This window comes from Anthonomus grandis, chromosome 8, assembly GCF_022605725.1.
Source record: "Anthonomus grandis grandis chromosome 8, icAntGran1.3, whole genome shotgun sequence".
NCBI classification, from domain to species: domain Eukaryota; kingdom Metazoa; phylum Arthropoda; class Insecta; order Coleoptera; family Curculionidae; genus Anthonomus; species Anthonomus grandis.
The window spans coordinates 18,247,229-18,268,352 of NC_065553.1; the positions used below are offsets into that span (position 1 = coordinate 18,247,229).

General features: G+C 31.3%; 1 protein-coding gene across 3 annotated transcripts in view; it reads right to left on the bottom strand.

Annotated features, from left to right (window-relative positions):
• Positions 1-405: 405 nt before the first annotated feature.
• LOC126740003 (neurocalcin homolog) overlaps positions 406-21,124 on the bottom strand; it is a 185,589-nt gene continuing 164,870 nt past the window's right edge. For all 3 annotated transcript variants that reach the window (XM_050445853.1, XM_050445854.1, XM_050445855.1), the window contains exons 2-5: positions 14,744-14,929; positions 14,550-14,688; positions 11,128-11,296; positions 406-11,067 (exon numbers count right to left, since the gene is read on the bottom strand). In XM_050445853.1, the coding sequence (XP_050301810.1) occupies positions 10,873-11,067; positions 11,128-11,296; positions 14,550-14,688; positions 14,744-14,813 (573 nt within the window). In that variant the 5' untranslated portion in view covers positions 14,814-14,929 and the 3' untranslated portion in view covers positions 406-10,872. The remainder of the gene's footprint in view (positions 11,068-11,127; positions 11,297-14,549; positions 14,689-14,743; positions 14,930-21,124) is intronic.

Here is a 21,124-nt window from a genome sequence, read left to right on the forward strand (position 1 = left end):
AAAGTCTGCAAAGTTACATTATTACTTGCGACGAAACGTGGATTTTTTAATACGATGTTGAAACCAAGCAGCCATCGATGCATTGGAAGACGCCTGAATCGTCCAGAGTAAAAAAAAACAAGGATGTCCAAATCAAAATTCAAGGCAATGTTGATCGTTTTTTTCGACATTAACGGTATCGTGATAGACTGAATGGGTTCCAGAGGGTCAGACTGTCAACCAGACTTACTATTATACAGTTTTGGCAACACTGCGAGAACGAGTTCGTAAGAAACGGCCCGAGTTGTGGAAAAATAACTCGTGGATTTTGCACCAGGACAACGCACCTGCCCATAACGCGTATTTGGCCGGTAAGCGCACTTCAGTGCTCGAACACGCGCCGTATTCGCCAGATTTGGCCCCGTGCGACTATAAAATCTGCTTTGAAAGGGATCCGATTTGAGTCGATGGAAGCGGTAAAGCAAAAAACGGCCGAGCTCCTAAAGGCCCTCACCAAAGAAGACTTCCAGCACTGCTTCGATCAATGGAAACAACGTATGGAAAGATGTGTGGCGAGGGGAGGGGAGTATATTGAAGGGGAGCATTCGAATGTATAATAATTTTTATAATAAAACCCTTTTTCGTAACCAGTCTCGTTATTTAATAGCCAGACCTCGTAAGCCCGAAACTAAACAGCAATCCACTCTAGGGGTTTTTTAAGACAAACCAAACTTGGCAAGTGATTTGTTCACAGAACATCGAAGAAAATGAATTCCTGTTTTTACTGCAATAACTAGACATGTGGCAACCGTACCGATAGACCAACCTAGAAAAGTAAATCCTGAACGATACACTAGCGCTTTTTTGACATTTTTTTGACTGCTTAATAAAGTACGGACAAACAAACAACAACGAAGGATCATCATGACAATGTCCACATACCGCCTGAAACAACTGTCTATGTGACTAGACAAAATGTTGAATTGTTGGGTCATCCTCCGTAGAGCCCTGATAAAACTCCAAATAATTTCTTTTTATTCCCATTTGTCAAGTAAAAATTGAGTGGCCAACATTTTTCAGCACCCAAAGAAGCCATTAATGCCTGCTTTGGAGGTACCTCAATTAAAATCGAAAAACTGTTATTTAAATTGGTTCGAGCGCACGCAAAAGTATATTGATTCATTTACTTTAAACAACAATAAATCTGCGATGATGAATTATGGGTTTTTTCATTATTCGGTTTTCATTATCAATTGTCATTTTATTTATTTATTTACTGTCTGTAATAATTTTTCTATTTTTTGTTATTTAACAAAAAATTAATCTGTTTTTAGGGTGTTTGCAATGTGTATTATTTTGCTTGATGTTAAACTGTCAAATTTAGAATTTAGAACTTCTATAAAATATGTAGGTTTATTAGGTATATGATTGAAGAAAAAGCTGTATTTAATTGGTTATTAGTTAAGCCTTACTGAAATTACCATTTTTTTTAATGAAGTGTGGGGCCACAATGTTAAAGACCAGAATCTGCCATGGCAGAATTCTAAATTTGTAGGCCTTTTATTTGCGTAAATTTATTACTAGATTTTGTAAACTTGTATTTTTTTTCTTTCTATGTAAAAAATTATTATTATTATTATTATTATTATTATTATATTATACCCTTCCTACACACTCTTGATTAGGCTGATGTTATTTAAAATCAAAAGTTCCTGAAAAAAGTTAAACATGAATGGCGGACTTAAATCCTCTAAAATTAAACTATTAATCAATCACTCAGAAATTAATAGAAATGTTCCGATACGATAAAATGATCTTAAATGAGTATCAAAAAAATTGTAACTTTTTCGAGATCAACAGAGGCACACGCTATTTAGAACACACTGTATACGCACTGTAATTTTTAACTCTGATACCACAAGCATAAACACGCGTTTCCTAAAATCATTTCCTACCAGGAAATGTAGTAATTTTTGAGAAAACTATAAAAACCTTTCTCATGAAATAAGATCAGTAGTTACTCAAGTGCTTATGAATTAAAATATAATGCTTCTTAAAAGTATTTTAAACGTCAGAAGTAAAACGTCAAAAAATCCTTTCTTTATCATATATAGCTATTACAGTGAGCACAATGAAGATGTCTTAAAAATAAAAGGAACCATTTGTACAGTTTTGATTTACTTAAAATGCATTAAATGACGTTTTACCACGGAGTTGTACAGGGTGTCCTATTTGCTACGTGTGACTATTGCTATATCCGAAACTATAGAAGATACGAGGGCGATTAAATTAGAAAAAAGTTGCAAATTTTGATGCTTATTATAAATCCGTTTACGGCATTGCAAAATGTTTATTAGTTCGTGAATTACAGGGTGATTTCTAAAAAACGCCAAGTTTTATTTTAATTATTATTTCCAAAACTATTGGTTTTAGGAACTTACTTTTAATTACAAAGTTTAATATTTTTTTGTGCTCTACTTCGCATTTAATTTTCTTTGTGACGATTGGTATCTTCGCAACGGCTATCTATATCTTCTATATATAACTTCTTTCTTTTAAATACGAACCTGCATTTTTTATAACTTATTTAGAAAACATTTTTTATTCCCTTTAAATTGACGTATTTCATTCATATGTTTCCCATTGTTTCAACGTATTAATATAATAACCATTATCAGGAATTTTTCCTTAGTGCGGATCTGACTTTTTTTCACTCTAAAAATGTTTATTCTTTTCCACATGATTTAAAATTTAATTAATTAAAGATTATTTGTGTAAAACCCGATGAACCCTAATCTAAATATGTAATAAAAATATAATTTTTGTTATAATTTATAAAATAACTTTTTAACAAATTCTTTTGCAAGATCTTTGGGACGATATCCTTCTTGATGTAATAAGAAACTTTGAATATTTTCAACATGATGGTGCACCTGCACATCGAGATCGGCGATGTACAAGGTTTCTGAACAATTTGAAACCACATCGATGGATTGGTAATAACAATATCTAAATTGGCCCGCAGGATCGCCTGATATAACACACATAGATTTTTCCATATGGGGATTTACTAAGCAAAGGAAAAATTCCTGACGATGGATATTAATCCGTCGAAACGTTGGGAAACGTATGAATAAGACACATAATTTTAAAGGTAATAGAAAATGCTTTTAAAATAAGTTATAAAAAATGCAGCTCTAAAAAAAGAATTGATAGCCGTTGCCAAGATACAAAACGTCATAAAAAAGGCGAAGCTTTGTAAAGCACAAAAAATTATAAACATTTGTAATTAAAAGTAAGTTTCTAAAATTAAAATGAAATTTGGCGTCTTTTATAAATCACCCTGTAATTCACGAGTTAATAAACATTTTGCAACGCTATAAAAAAATTTAGAATAGGGGAGAAGGGGGCACGGTTGAACGTGAGGCACCTTTGAACTTAATTCAAATTTCCCGCCTCTGGCGCGATAATCGTTTAAAAACAGCACGTGGTTGAACTAACTAGCGCAAGAAGGCAACTGTATTGTGCAGCGGCTTCCACGACTTGTTGTATCGCAAATACGAATAAACCTTGTTTTTCAACTTTTTTCTTGTAATATTTCCCACTTAACCCTTTATCGGTTTAACATTTGCCGATCCGTGTGCTATTTTATGGAACATGTAACCATATGGTAACAACATATTCAAAAGCTTCCTATTCGAGTTAGAGTTACGCGTAGTAAACCGATTCCCGGGCAATGGCGCCATGCGATCACAAATAGCCTTGGAGGGGCGAATTAAGAATTTAGCCGACATACGGCTTTTTGATATTTATATATTCACGTGTTCATGGCTCTTCGCGCCAATTTTATAGGTTATGTGATTTACCGGTGTAAAAGGTGTTGATACCAGGTGTAATATAAGTTTGTTTTTTGTGTAATTTGGCAATTAGTGTCGTTGATATACAGGTATTTATATTTTGATATTAGTTTACCTAAATACTTACGAAAATAACCACAATTTTGACTTTGAATGCTTGTGGCCACATTGCCCATTACTGGATTCTTTTTCCTTTTTTAGTTTTAGAAGTAACTATACCTAAAATAATAGTTATGGACGACATTTTCTTGAATTTGGACCAAATAGCGCCTCTTCATTTTATGGTAAGAAATGTGAGCTACCACCGCTTCCTCAAGTTTCAGATGGATCAAAGGACTCTTGAGGATGAGGAAAATATTTCTTTGGCTTCAATTCAAAAGAAAAGAAAAGTACAAGTCATAGGATCCTAATAATAAACTGTCTGTAGTTTTATATAAAACAGATTTTATGAATTTTAGATTCCGATGAATCGGGTAATGAGGACGAAGAAGAAAACATGACGTTAGAACAAATTAGTGAACACTTAAGTGCGAAAAATGCGACTGTAACAACATTCAAACATTTCACTTAAATACATAAAAAACAATGTAATTTTCCCTAAAAAAGAAATCACGTTTTGATTTTCGTCGAATAAATGAATTTAAATAAAATGAAAAATTGTATTATTTTATCATCACATGTGACCATATGGATATGAAGTTTTAAATTTGTTGCTAATGCGTGTACTATATTAAAACTCATCATTACCTTATTACAAATGTATTTTCAGTACACAGTGAAAGCATAAAAAATGTCAGACCATTATTCATGTTCTGCCCGATAAGGGGTTTAAAAAAAAGTGTTACCATACGGTGTCTCAAACTGATAAAGGGTTAAACAAATTAGGCTCAACACTAAACTATAAAGAGGACATTTAGTCTGCAGTAGGTCGTCAACTAGACTAGGTATGTAGATCGTTTTGTGAAAATATGTGTCTTTTGAGGTTAGGATAGTTTTAGCAAACGTGGTTGAATTCGAGTGTAAGCACAAGGGGTGTCTTTGAACTTTAAAATGGGGCACTATTGAACATTGTTCAAAGGTACCCCATTAGTAGTAAAAAATGTTTCTAAGTAGCATTGTTTTTCCAGATTTGCAAATCACGATGGTAAGATAATATAAGAGGAAGAAGGAAACTGGGTTTACTGAGGAAGACATCGAGAAAGCGATAGCGGCTGTAAAAGAAAAAGAAATGTATTTAAGAAAATCTGCAGAAGTTTACGGCGTAAAACATACTGCTTTGTTTTACCACTTGAAAAAACAACCCAGGGAGCAGGTGTTTTCCTCTAAGCATACATTCAGAAAAGTGTTTAATAATGATCAAGAACTTATGTTGGTAAAATATATTTTTCACGCTTGAGTGGTTGTGACTCAGGTCAGACGTCTAACAAAATAGTACGTGGGCGTATGTAGTCGTATGATTGAATATCCCTTAAAATATTACTTTATGACTCTTTCCGCATAAAATTGTGCGATTTAAACATGCATGCCATGTGACAATACAAGCGACACCGGCACACGGACTATTCGCGGCACATCAAAGATTCTAATAGATCTCTGAACTGGACTTTAGTTGATAGGACATCCACTTTCTTATTAGGAGTCAATAATCCTGTATGTCTTATTTTTGTATACTACTTTTGATGTTAGTATACTCTTATAAAAATAGTTCTTTAGAGCATTGACTAATTTGACTCTTAATGGACTCGGTATATAAAAAGATATTAAGAGTATAGAACAAATCATTACTTATATTTTTATTAAAAAAATACTTTGTTTATTCTTATTAATGTTTTTAAATACTTTCATGTACACTTATTTTACTATGTTTAACAGTAACTTAAAACGTTCCTCGTCTCCTCCAAATTTTTTTTTATCAACTTCTTGAATTTGTTTTCTTTTCCTCTTGATTCTCTCTATAAATTATTTTGAAATTAATTTTAATTAAAATCAAATGTATTACCTAAAGAGCACAATTGAAGCGGTTATTGTATAAAGGGAACAAGTCCACATTTGGACGAAATTAAACTAACATATAGATATTGAAGAATTAATGTCAACGGATCACCTAGTCCATAAAGGAAACTTCTCCTGCTCGCGATAGGAAAAATATCATAGGATGAAATTTTGATTGACTGTATAAAGGGAACTTGTCCGGGACTTGTTACCTTTATACAGTAATTCTCGTGGCGCTAGCATCGCTATGGATCCATTTTTGGGTTTGATGTTTATTGATTTAGTTGACGGCACATGTGCGTGAGTGTGTGCTCTGTTAACAGTTGCCATTTTGTAATTATAAACAAAAAATATTTTGTTTAACTTTATTTATTAGCACAATGTCTGATACCTCTGGGGGAAGTAGTGAGTTACAACCGAAACGAAAAAAGGGGGGTACGAAACTGTGAAAAATACAAAAATAATATACGAATAAAATCCCGATTACTTGGTAAAAGTTATGTTAGTCAAAAAGGCGTTACAAAACCAGCTCGACAGACAGGACCAGATTGTAGGTACGCAGCTACGCTTTACTTGGTACTACATACATATACACATATACATATATATATATATATATATATATATATATATATATATATATATATATATATATATATATATATATATAATATAATTTGAAAAATAGCAAGCATTTTTGTTTGTTAACGTTTTTGTAATTTATTTTTTAAATTTATTTTTAAGTTATTTATATAGGTAATATAAAAGTAAAAATACATATCTTTTTACATAGATTTCAATGACGCAAATATTTAACGTAATTTCTATATTTTAATAATTATAGATTTGTAATTTTTGTGTTTTTTTTTTAGCTGCAAGTTCAAATGCACAGAGAAATTTTTTGAATAAAAAAAGAAATTAATTTTTGAATCTCTTTATTCTGGAAAACCAAAAAATTAACAAGACACTTTTTTAATGGGTCTTATTAATACTAAAGAAGTCAAGAGACGTAGATCAAGGAATCAAGAGCCTAAGCAAGAACGCCGAAGCAATTTTGTGTTCCATGTACTACATGGAAAAGAACGTATCCAGGTATGCACAAAAACATTTCTTAACGTGAACCAAACGAGGTAGCTTCATTCCTGAATGATTATATTAAACAAATTCCAGATAAAATCACGGAATTGCACGCGTTTAGTGATGCTGCTGGGGGTCTAAATCGAAACCATATTCTTATTCGATTTTTCCTAAATCTGACCGTGAATGGAAGATTTACAGTCATTCATCAATATATTATTTCCCTGTTCGGGGGCATTCATTTCTTCCATGTGATAGACATTTTGGACTTGTTAAAAGAGCTATTAGGCGCCATGACTGGATTTATACATCAATGCAATATGTATCAATAATAGCAAATGCGAAAACATTGATGCCGCGCTTCAATGTAAAAGTGGTGGGGACAGATGAAGACTTTAAAGGATGGTGGCCACCTTATTTTAAAAAAACCGCAAACTACGATATGGCTTATCGTATAAAAATCTGAGGGTATTGGCATTTGATTATGCAAAAGCTATGTCTATAAAATATCCACCTAGTTGGGATACTAACAAAACGGCAGGGTTAGATTGGGTTCAAGGGTTTATGAAACGCTATCAAAATCTCAGTCTCCGAAGGCCTGAAAACACGAGTATATCACGTGTTACGGCATTTAACCAAACTGCATTAACAGAGTTTCAAGATAATCTTGTGCGCTGTTACGAAAAATAAAATTTTCTTGCACATAAAATTTTTAACTTGGATGAAACGGTTATAACCACTGTTGAAAAGGGAATTAAGCAAGTGGGCCAAGTTATTTCCGCGGAAAGGGGCACTCTTGTAACTATGTGTGCCATCGTGAGTGCAGATGGAAATAGTTTACCACCAGTTTTTATATTCTCACGAGCTAGATATCAAGACAGTTTCCTCACAGGTGCTTCAGCTGGAAGCATAGGACTAATAAACAATCCTCCTAGCGGTTGGATGACAAAAACGTTATTTATAAAAGTTCTGGAACATATAAAATCTTTTACAAAATACATTTTGAAAAATGTATTTTATAAAAAAAAAATTTAATAATAACGGACAACCACGAATCTCACTGCTCGCTAAATGCCATTAAATTTGCAAAAGAAAATGGCTTGGAGGTGGTCACTATACCGCCTCATTGTAGTCATCGCCTTCAGCCACTGGACCTTTCAATAATGGCCCCTTTTAAGGCTAAATTAAAAATAGCGCAACATGATTATTTAATTTCGAATTGAGTTAAATAGAAATATTTTTTCAGATAGTGACTTTGTTGCAGCAGGAAAAGCATCTACTAATGATGTTGCTGAAATACCAAAGTAACAAAATGACTCTCTACCGTATATTTCATCTGCAGCTCCGGTCACTTTTGTAGCATCAGCTTCCACGACCTTATTAATTGAACCTGAAGTAATATCTCCTGAGGTGGTCAGAACATTTCCCGATATTTGTTCGACTTCCAAAAAGCGTCGCCAAAGTCGCAAAACAAAAAAGTCTCTGTTTCTTACAGATACACCGATTAAAGATGCCGTTGCAGCCGAAGCAGTTGCTCGAGAAGCTAAGAAAAGAGTACAAACGGTGGTAGCCAAGAGTGAAGAGAGCAATATTGGCAGATAGTGACTCATCATGTGATGATGCCATATCCCTACAAGATGATTCTGAAAATGAGTTCAAGCTGTCAAGGTCTCATCTGATGAAAATGAAGATTCGCCAAATGTGTCGTCGGATGTACAAATTGACGATTATGATGTAATCCGAATTTGCACTAAAAAACCTGCTTTAGAAAAATTATCGGGCAAAAAGAAGATGAATATATCAATACATTTTTAGGGAAAAAAGGACGGAAATTTTATTATCCCGCAGTCGAAGATATAAGCACAGTAGCGTCTATGGATGTAATTAAGAAATTACCTGTTCCGCATCAAAAAGGTACTGAGAGGACATCTTCATTATTGGAGTTTAAGCTGGAATTTAATAAATTTAATTTACGAAAGATTTTTTGTAATAAAAATCAAGAAAACTTCCAATATATATGTACTGTTTATTTGTGCCCCTTTGCCTATTCAAATATACCCCACAGCTGGGGTACATTTGAACAGTATGACATTTACTGTTTATTTGCGTTTTAAACAAAACACACTAAAATTTCAATAGTTTTTTCAGTCTGAGCTTAAAGTAAACATATTCTACATCTGGAAAAGCTGTTCCTCACTTTTATATTGAAATTTAGATTTTTTTAGGACTTGAATTTTAGTAAATATGTTCAAAAGTGCCCCCTTCTCCTCTAAGCATCAAAATTGGCAACTTGTTTCTGATTTAACCGCCCTCGTATCTCCTATAGTTTCGGAAATAGTCACACATGCCAAATAGAACACCCTGTATACGAAGTTGGAATCACATTAAAAATTTGAAAACATTAACACTTACATCATACTCATTATCATTACTATAATAGGTATACATACTTTGGAAATATAATTTGAAGTGGAGTAAATACATACGTATGTAATTAGTTTCGCCTATTCGTATTTTTAGTAGTTCGATTTTAGGTTTAGCAGAAAACGACTAAAAACTTTATACATCCAAAGGCTTCGGTGACATTTTTAGCTGCAGCACCGGTAGCTTAGCGCGACCTATCAAGATAATCGAAATATTAGCTCGCTAAAAATGACACCTGTCCTAAAATTTAATCATTAATTCCTTAAAATATCGGTATATCATCATATTCGTAGAGAATTTCGTAAAAAAACTAAGGCGCAAGAAAAAATCGCTACGACTACGAACAGCGGATTTTTTCCTTGCCAATCACACGAGTTTGGCTTTAACATTTTGGGGAAACGCTTTGCTGTGCTGAAGAGTGAAGATCCTAAGCAAGATTAAATTAAAACAAAATAATAAAGAATTTTTAGAATAATTTCACCAATTAGGATTATAGAAATCACACCATTAGGGGATATTTTTTGTGAAGTTATAGAGGGTTTTACAAAGGAACTGAAGGAAAAGGACTATGTCCTATAAGCAAGACCCCTAACTTGCCTAATAATTAAGTTAATGCTGTCAGAATGTCATAATCAAGAAGTTACTTTCTAAAATCTGACCTTTTATTGAGCTTGCATGTTTTTTTTATGATCTTTTACATGATAATGTATAATTCACAGTAGAAACAAGTTGAAAATTAAAATATTTTTTGCATAAAACGTTTTTCAGAAAAACTGCCTGAATCCGAATTGATTTATATCTGTGATAATTTTTTTAAGCATTTAAGAGCAAAATAATGATTTATGATAAAAAAATACTTTGATGAAACTGTTTCTAATTTCCTGAGTTTACATTCAAAATTTCATTTAAATCTCCTAATGTTATGTTTCTATAAACAAAAGATGTATTATTTTAGTGAACATTAATAACCTGCGTCAATTAAAAAAAATATTTTCAATATAAAATGTATCATCAGTATTCTGTTAACTACAAAGTTCTTCAAAATGTCTACTTTATTATCCCGTAAACGCCAAAATTAAAACACTTTAAATGATAATGAAACTCAGTTTCGGGTACACCCTGTATGACTAAAAAATAATTAAATTGCTGAACTGACAAATCTTCACTCTACAGCACTGCAAAACATTCAAAGGGCATCTACAAACCTAAGAAAACAAACTGAAAACGCCCTGCCCAAAAACGGCCATGGTCTCCGATAAGTAGCGTCATATAATAATAATAATTGCTCCGGCTAGAGCTAGAGTCCTTTAAACGCCTGACCACCAGAGACCACCTCTAGTATAGGACAGTGGTTCTAAAACTTACTAGCACAACACGAAAAGTCTTCAGTTTTCAAGGAGAGAGATATAAAGGAGAATTATTGGAAACGTCTTAGACCTATCTAACAGTTGTCACTTTTACAGTAGATAAAAAGAAGTAAAACAAACTCCAAAACACTTTTGTTTTATATTCAATTAGGTACTAGATAAGAGAGGGGGGTAGTCTACTGGGCTTGGGGATCGCACTGCAACAATCTGACGATGGACGGGTCGCTTTTGGCGCCCTCTATGAACTCCTCCAACGACAGTTTACCGTCTTTGTTTTTGTCCATTTGCCGAAAAATTTTATCGGTGCGTTTCTCGGGGGTGCTCTCGTCTTCGGGCATTTTCATTACCGTCCCAACCATCTTATATATCGCCTTAAAAAATATTTTAATAAATCCTCCATTACGTAATGGAAGATGATATTCTGATCTTACCGTTACGATTTCTAACATTTCTTGTCGGGAAATGTAACCGTTTCCGTCAAGGTCGTACATGGAAAAGGCCCACTTTAGTTTTTGCTCCAATTTACCTCTCGATGTGACTGATAGTGCGCACAAGAACTCCCGGAAGTCAATGGTGCCATCTCCATTTGCATCGAAAGTTCTAAGTAGTATAAATAATAAATATTAAAAAAGATTTTATTGATAAATCAACATCCTTTTTAGGCTTACAGTATGATGCAATAGTTCTTAACAACCTTCAAAATATTCATAATGAGTTACTTATTTTATTGGGTATTACGTCACTTATAGCAAAAATCAATTTAGAAATTACTATCTCACACGCTCAAAAATTAAAAACAAGAAGAAAATAGTATTCACGTATTTAAAAGAAATATGAACTCAAATCTATAATAATACCGTTCGATATACTTAATTTAATTTAAGTTCAATAAGTTTTAAATACAATGATTTACTTGAGGTACAATAGATTTTTTATATACCTAGGAGCTGAGGTTTAATCTATCAATCTCTGAGCTCGTTTCTTCTTTTCAATATCCTACCTAACTTTATTAGGAATATTAAAATAAAAAAACAATAAAAACAACGAGAAAACCTACTTTTTAAAAAATACATAATTTGGACCAACGTTTCGGCAGTAATAACTACTACCGTTATCAAGGTAATTAAAGTAAAATTAAATGTTTTATAAATATTTTGACAAACTGTTTTGAAAGATAACAAGAAATTCAAAGGTTACTTCTTTGAAATTAAAGGGGTGTGATTTTAATGTAAATTAATGATAGAAAATATATGAATATCAAAGTTTCTAAATTATTAATTAATTTTGATTCTACCTCCCTTTTTAGCAAAGGAATCCATGAATTATTAAAATCAACCGAACAAGTAGCTAAGCATTTATCTTCATTTAACATTATAAATGCAATTTCCTTTAGTTTACGTAATTTTGAAATTGGTTCCTTTGTTAAAATTGAGGAAGCATTCCTGTTTATTCTATGGTTACTGTGGAATGCATATTGTGTAATTTTGGATTTTTGATGAAAATCATTGTTTTTTTTTTGTAAGATTAATATTCATTAATTCTTTTTGGTAATGGTCTACAGGTTCCACCTATGTAAAATTTACCACAAGTAGAAGGAATTTTATATATTACATTTTTATTAAATTCATTTTCATTAAAAGGTTTAGTTTTTATTTTGTAGCAATTCTTTTTATCTTATCAGAAAAACCTGGAATAAATGATAAAATAAGATTTGTCGTAAAAATTAGTTGATTCAATTTTATACGTGGATTATCAAACTCTTTAAAGCAATTTTCCAAAAATTCTTTGGGATAATTATTTTGTAATAAGATATTGTTAATAAAATCTTTTTCAGTTGTTATATATTGATTATTACAAATAATTTTTGCACGATTATATAACCTTTTTACCACTCCTCTTAATTAGAATTAAAATTAAGATATCTATTAGTATGAGTTGATTTACGGTAAATTCTAGTTTCAAAATTGTGTAAATCTTTTATAATTAAAATATGAAGAAAAGGAAACTGACCATCAGCCTCCTTTTCAAGAGTAAATTTTATAGTAGATTCTTTGGAGTTAATGTAAATATTATTGATTTTTGCTGTAAGTGACGTAACACCCAATAAAATAAGTAACTCAATATGAAAGAGGCTCAAACTAAAAAGTATTTTGTAATAATAATTTAACACTTATTTAACCAGAAAAAATAAATAAAAGTTATGCTATAATTCAGAGTTTTTTTTAAATTCAATTATGCAATTACTACCAGTATTTGACCTTTATTTATAAACCTAAAAAATATCTCATTACGGGAGTTATTTCCAAATTTATATAATATTTTTAAAGCTGTTAAGTTTCTCGATGCGTTTTTGTGAATTCCTTATTGTGTCTGTACTTTATTTAGTTTTTTGTTTTTTATTTTATTTTAGCTGCTAGAATATAGCACAAAAAACTGTTGTTGATGGTGATTTTGATTATTTCAAAGATAAAACCTATACAGATCTTAACTAGGAACAATTTCGTGAAATATACATAAACTCAAAACGAGTTAAGCATCTCGATACGTTCATTTAATTTCTTTATTATATACTTTCTTTACTTACTTTCTCCTCTTCATTTGTTTTTCTTTAATTACGTTAATAAACGGTGAAAAGCTACTTTTTTAAGAGCGCAAAGGTTGATGTCTCATGTTTAACATGCCTTCCGAAATGTTTCGGGAATCTTTTAATCCTACCTATTCCCCACTCAGCATTAGTGCATAGATTTCTGACCTATTTATGTTTTGTTTTTCTTTAATATTTTATGTATGCTCTAGTTTATAACGTTTTCGATTTGTGCTGCACGAAATTATGCTGTAGATGCCTCTATTTTAGCAGTGTAATATCTATTCCATATTCTTAATCATTTTAATTTGTTCTTAGGTCGCTATAATTAAAAATGGAAAAATTACTTTCTGAGACCAATTCCGCAGCATTTGACCAAAAACTACCTATGCGTAAACATAAAAAGTATCTCTATAACCTTCACGAGGGGTATTTACAAGTTTATTAAAAAGTTGTCTCAAGCTGTTGGGTTTCTCGATGCGTTTCTATAATTTCTTTATTGTTTCTATATTTTATTTGGTTTTTTTTTGGCTGCTTTAATTTACAGTTTTAAATTATAATTTATTTTATAAGAAGGAAGAATCAGCCTAGATGTTGTATTTAGTCCTGAACAACCCTTAAACATAAATAGTGTCTCTGTATGAGAGTTATTTACTATACACATTCACTCAATTTTTCTTAAAGCTCTAAAGTTACTAGAATACTTTTTTAAATTTTATGATTGTCTCTTCGCTTTATTTTGTGTTTTTTTTTTCGATTTCTCAATGTTTTTCTTTAATTTCAGCCTTGCTTCTGTATTTTATGTAGTTTTTTATTTGATTGGTGATGGCAATTTTTTAACTCTCGTTATGGTTTTGATGCCGATCTCTTGTTTTGGTTTAGAACTCTTTAAATATGAAAAGTGTCTCTTTACGAGGGTTCTTTCTAAATTTATTAAACTGTTTCCTCTAAGCTGTTAGGTATTTCAATGCGTTTCTTCAATTTTTATTGCTTCTGTACTGGCTTCTACCAAATTTTTATGATATTATAAAGTGGGTTTTTTTTACATTTCCGCATAAGTAGTTGGCATCATTGCATCAGAGATGTTGCAAGCAAACAAACTGCCCATAGTGCCACGGCAATGCTAACCATTAACACAAAAAGTGACTATTTAGGAGGATGATTTAAAAATAAATTAATATTCTGCATATAGAGCTTCAAGAAAGATACCTAAATCATGTTTTTCCAGTATAGTTTGGATACTACAATTTTATATAAATAAAAAGTTACCTAAATACGTGTTCAGCAAACTTGCTGGCATCCCCATATGGAAAAAAGTTCCCATATATTTTCTTAAATTCATCCACTGACAGATGACCACTGGGACAGTCTTTTAAAAACCCTTTGTACCATTCTTGAATTTCAGCATCTGCAACAATTACTGTATTATAATCGAAATAATTGACAGAAAATTTTAAATCAACCTGAAAATTCGGTGTTTTGTTTCAGATCCTCCAATACTTCCGGTTTCAGTTTACTATTCTGTTTACCCATGACTAGAATAGAGTTTAGTAGATCACACACCGGAACGATAAAAAGTTTCTCTACCGTCGCCGATGCATCTTTTTGAGTTTCTCTTGTATTTTACACAATCACAGATAAGTCTGAATCTAAAATAAAACATTTAAAAAAATTACAGAATAAATAATTGATAGAAAATGGGTTTGGGGTTCATAAAGTAAACACCGCTTCCAAATATCTGACATTTAATTATCATATGGTAATGGTAATAAGTGATGAAAATTTCTTGGAGATATTTAAGTACCATCAAATAGACTTGATAATATTGGAGAACGTCATAAATAACATTTTTTTTACATCTAGATATACTATAAATGGTATCATTTGCCTCTGTATATGTTTAACTTACTAATAGTTTTTATAATATACAAAAGGTGTGTCGACAATTATTATTTATCGTGTGGGATGCAACTAATGCATAAAACTACAAACAAATATAAAAATCGTAACACCTAATATTCACCATATAAAGATTAAAAACATGCCTCTACTAGCAGAGAATTTAAGCCAACTATTTGGTGAAAAATCACCCTAAAAAGTGATAGAATTTACAGCACAAAGGTCACTGCCGCTGCCTAGTACAAGTAAATATGTTGTTTCTTAAAATATATATAGTTATTATAGAGTGAGATTGCCTTAGAGATATGAGAAATTGACATTTTTTGGTGCAAAGATTATAGGTATAAGTGTTTCCCTGTATATACAGAATGAAATTGTTTATATTGATAAAACTTTCAATATTTACCTACTAATAATAAGAAAGCCTTGCAATAGGGTAATCATTGATGTTAATATATGTATTTGAGTGTTTGAGTTATCGGGAGAACATAAGTTTATTGCAAGGCTTTACTCTAAAATAAGTCATATAAAAAAAACATTTTTTCAATAAAAATGTGTTTTTCAACCTGTATATTAGCCTAAAAATGTTTAATTATAAATGCAAATTTTATATTATATACACACAGACCTACTAATCGTTATATACTAGATTACGTTTCTGTTATGTAGAGAGCGTTTCTTGTCAACGTATTATAAACAATACAGGGCGGGTCCAGTACAAAAATACGAGCAAATAATTAAAATTGTGATGTACATAGTAGATTCTTTTATTTTCTTTATATTATGTAGTCTACAGAAAAATAACTCTTTACATAGAAAATATTTGCATTTTTATTTTATTTTTCTTACAAGTTCTTCAATACCACGTTTTACAACCATTTACATATATAGAATGATTCACGTACACTGGTGTCTTTATTGATTTCCTTAGTTATTATTGTATGTCATTTATAAGCATTTATTTATACCTACCTATATTCGTTTTAAATATTATGTGTTATTTATATTCGTATCTGTATTTTACAAAAAATCGTTCTTTTAAAAGTTTTTCAATGTTACGGTCCAAATTTTAGAAAAGTAGTATCTTATTAGAAAAAGAACCTTTTGCTATGTTAAACCAGCACAGAAATTTAATACATTTACAAAAAAAGGAAAATTTCACATATTGCCTGTCTAATCCCAAAATTTTCGTTAAATATCAAAAAGTTAAATTCTTCAGGAGAACTATTTGAAATTTCCATCATACCAACTGAAACTAAAGTTATGCCAATTTATGTGGATGGAAAATCTGTTCTGATTTAACCACCATCTTATCCATTATTACATTTTGTTTTTGTTTAATATTGTCACTTATATGATACGCAAAGGCAGATTTACAGGGAGAGGGAGGTGGTGTAGACCCAGACAGATTCAACAATAACCCAAAAAAATACTGTAACAACACAGTGATAATGTTATCATGTCAGCATTGTATTGAAGAACCATCAAAAAGCGTTAATGATTTCTCCCAAAAGGCTAATATAGACTTTTAACGTAAGCCAGCCGTACAAATTATTAATTTGTAATGTACTGATCTTTTAGGTGTATATGTTATATATATAAGCTTTAAATATGCGTATAGTTTTAGAAAACTGATGTACTGAATTTTATTTGGATATATGTGACCATTTTTTATGTAACATATAACTTGAAATAAATAAATAAACCTATTTTAAATAAGTACTATAAAAACATTAAAAAGACACACACCAAAATTCCAAATTTAGAAAATTATAAAAGGTGTTTTATAATGAAAATATTTGACGTCCTGTACGTAAATCATCCTATATAAGATGCAGCAAAATATACTCAACTATAGTATTAATTGTATATGGTTTTATTGTGAGTACATAAAATGCATAAAATGTAACGAGGGTGCTTTTTAGAGTGATTTTTTTCTTCATTCTTTTACTCACCCAGCTAGTCTGTTCATCTTTTTATATTATTATTAATAAACCGAACTTAGATCATTTAAAATCCTAACATAAATTGATTTTATTTTATAAATAAATTTGATTCAAATCAAAAATACTGGCATTATTTTTGTAAAAGAAAAACTTCTTATATAGGGTAATTCCGGGAGAGATGGCCCGCCGGGTGAGATGGCTCTTTCTAATATTTCCTAAATATATTTGATTTACGGCACTGTAGCTTTAGACACATTAGACCTCCTATTCAATGCTGTATATGTCGTGATCCAGGTTTGCGGTTTTTTTCTAGACTGAAAGGTAAGTTTTGTTAAATAAAATATTTTACAAGCATTAAAAATATTTAACCTTAAAAGTAATGTATAGTTTTTTTCAGAAAATTTTGTTTTTTTTTTTTCAAGTTTTTGTTACTCCTTTTGGGTTTGTGCATTTTTGAGGTTATGTTAATGCACCCGTACCTCTAAAATTTAATAAATCTTAGGAAATATTTAGTGGGTCATCTCACACCCTGACTTTTGGGATAGATGGCCCAACTACTAAATGGGTTAGTTGGCCCATGGGCCATCTATCCCGGAAAACAAAAATATTTTTTTTATTTAATCCTTACAAAAATCTAAGTCTAAAATTGGCATTTAAGTATACAATTTAGACATCCAAAGTATATAAATGTATTTTTTAGAGTCATGCCGACTGACTACATTAGAAAAGATTCAGTGCAAAGAGGAAACTGGACTGAAGAACATTTAGTCAATGCTGCAGAAGCTGTCAGAAATGGTGTTATGGGTATCAGAGAGGCATGCCGTAATGTTAACAACATTCCACTACCAACATTTCGCAGGCGCTTCAAAAACAATGATTTCCAGAAACGAGCTCTTGGTCCACCTTGTGTTCTTGGTATCGAAAATGAGAAAAAAATTAAGCTACAGATCCAGAAATTACAGAAACATGGATTTGCACCAACTCGTGAATGCGCCAGAGCAATGGCATTTAACTTGGCAGAGCAGTTGAAAATTAAACAAACATTTAATAGAGAGAAAAAACTGGCTGGGTATGATTGGTTAACTATGTTTTTAAAACGAAACCCCGACCTAAGTGTTAGAAAAGCTGAAGGGGCGTCACTAGCCCGTTGTAAAAGAATGAATAAGACAGATGTTTCTGTGTATTTTAATTTACTTGAAATCACATTAATCATATTTAATATGGAAGAAACGGGCTTACAATTAAATAATAAACCTGGCTATGTTATTGCTACAAAAGGCTCAAAAAATATTGCTGCAATTACTGCTTCAGAGAAGGGAGAAACCATAACAGAAATATCATGTTGTAATGCAGAAGGTGTATATTGTATATTCAAGGGGAAAAATAAAAAAGCTGAGTTTGAAGATGGAATGCCCCCTGGCTCCACTGTATATATGAATGAAAAATCAGCTTACATTAACACTGATATAATGTTTGGTTGGCTAAAAAATCAATTTATACTACATAAACCGCAAGGAAAAGTTCTACTTTTACTGGATGGGCATGCTAGCCATTGCAGCTCATCAGATATGCTTTAATATGCTGATGAACATGGTGTTATTCCTCTTTGCCTGCCTAGTCATACCACACAGTTTCTCCAACCTTTAGATAGATGTTTTTTTAAGAGCCTTAAAGTTTTCTTTAATAATGCTTGCAAAACATTTATTAAAACAAATCCAACTAGGAAAATTAACCGGTTACAATTTGGCCAGCTGCTATCTAAGGCGTGGTCAAAAGCTGCGAGAGTTGAGAATGCTGTATCTGCTTTTAGGTCAACAGGTGTTTGTCCCTTTTATCCTTCAGCCATACCAGAGTACGCATATTTGGGATCTGAAGAGGAAATGATAAATTTGGTTAAGTCCCTCCACCGTCTACAGATTACAACAAGTCAGACCACTCGAGCGGCCCTGAAATCGATTGCCCCACCCCCCGTTCCTCACCTCGCCATGCATCGGCCGGGTAGAACCCAGGTTTAGTTTTCGCAAGTACGTTAATTTGTGTGCATCCGTTTCGCGAGAGAGTTTTTGCTTGTAGCGTTTTAGACAATAATTTGGTTACATACTACTTGTATAAATATAATTACCCAATAATAAAGTAGTATGTATTTCATCCCTATATGTTAAATATTTTGTTCTGTATTTTGTGTTTTACATAAAAGCATTACAATCTTAAAAAATAGTTTATTATTTATTTTCTCCCCCTAATGTTACTGGAATAGTTTTAGCCGATTTTACAACCTATTATCCCAAACCAACACACCCCACTTCTTTTTGTCGGCCACCAATGTCGGCGTTTAAGACCCGGTAAATTTTGATATTTTAACATATTTTATATATATTTACTATATCCACAAATGAATACAAAGTATATAATTTACAAAACTACTTATTTAGCGCTTATTATGATAATTGTTTGTTATTCTTTTGCGCTTTTGTATTTTTAAAACGACCTAATTCAAAAATTAAAATATCCCATACCGTATTAAAATTATTTTATATTTTTTAGTGCGTTTAAATGGGTTTTTTAATTGTTTATTTATTTTAACTTTAGATTTATTTTTTGAATATTCATCTCTAAAATTTCAACAAATATTAAGTAAAAACTTGTATTTTTTGATAAGACTCCTAAAAATGTAGCAAATTTAAACAATTCAACAAGTAAGGTTTTTTTCAAATTCACTTTTTATATATTATATTTGACTTAAAAGGCAGCCATTTTGAATCCGCCATATTAAACGCTTCCAATTTATTTAAAAGTTCAAATTCATTGAACTGATCAAAACTTCTAGATACACCAATTTTAGAAAAGGGAAACTCAAAAACATTTTAAAAACTGTCCTTGTTATCGAAAGCCAAGCACCTACAAAATTTGAAAACAATCTGACAAGTAGAAGTTTAAATAGAATTCTTAGATTTGTTATATACATACATACAAACATTGCTACATAAAGGCAAAGAAGTGAAGCTAATATAAAAAATGTGTAAAAACGTTAATAATTAAGAAACACTGTCATATAAACACATTCTATTCCAGTCCTATAAAAAAAAGTTATTTTATGACTTAAAATACTTCTTATGAATACTCCTCGTATAAAAATAATCAGCGTGCCCACAGTATAAAGAACAAGACAGTAGGTTCACTCTCTTGCGGCCGTTTGAAGTAGGGACTTCTAAACAGTGCCGACTTTTTTTACGCGGTCGTAAATCATTATTTAGTTTCGACGGCAATCCTTTACGATACGGGGGGTGTTTGAAACATTTTTAATAAGGAATATTTTCGTACATCGCGGCGGGCAGCGTGTAATATATGGAATTTTTTGAAATTAAAGGCACTTTGTATTATTGTTAAAATGAAATTGAAAGAATATTATTAAGTATCTCTTTTGAACAAATAACTGTAAGGAAAACACTTGGTACATAGCTTTAAAATTAAGTTTATTAGAATGTACACAATTAAATCTTAGCTTTACGTTCCTTTCATGCTCTTTTCTTAACTGACCAAGAAACTACCTACCTAATATTACATACACTTAATTAATAATAACTTCGTTAATATAAACCCATTTTTTAAATATTTAATAAAATTTACATAATAATGTGATAACAACACTCAGCATATGGAACTCGGTAACAGTGAAATATAAAAAGGCAGTTAAATAAAAAAAACTTATTAAATGCCTAATTATTTGCTTTTTAAATAGGGGATGAAAGAACAAACCACTAAAATTCAAATAAAACGAAAATAGGTGTTTTACAACCTAGAATTCATATAAATATGCAAAATGAATATAGTTTTACATTGGGGATTATAGTACACATCAATATTTTGAAACTTAAACCCTTAAAAACCACCCTTAATGACGAAAAAAATGCAGTATAAGTGGCTAAAATTTATATCATTCAAATGATTGCAATGCAACTAATAATAAATCGGATAGCTTTCACTATTAAAAACCACCAC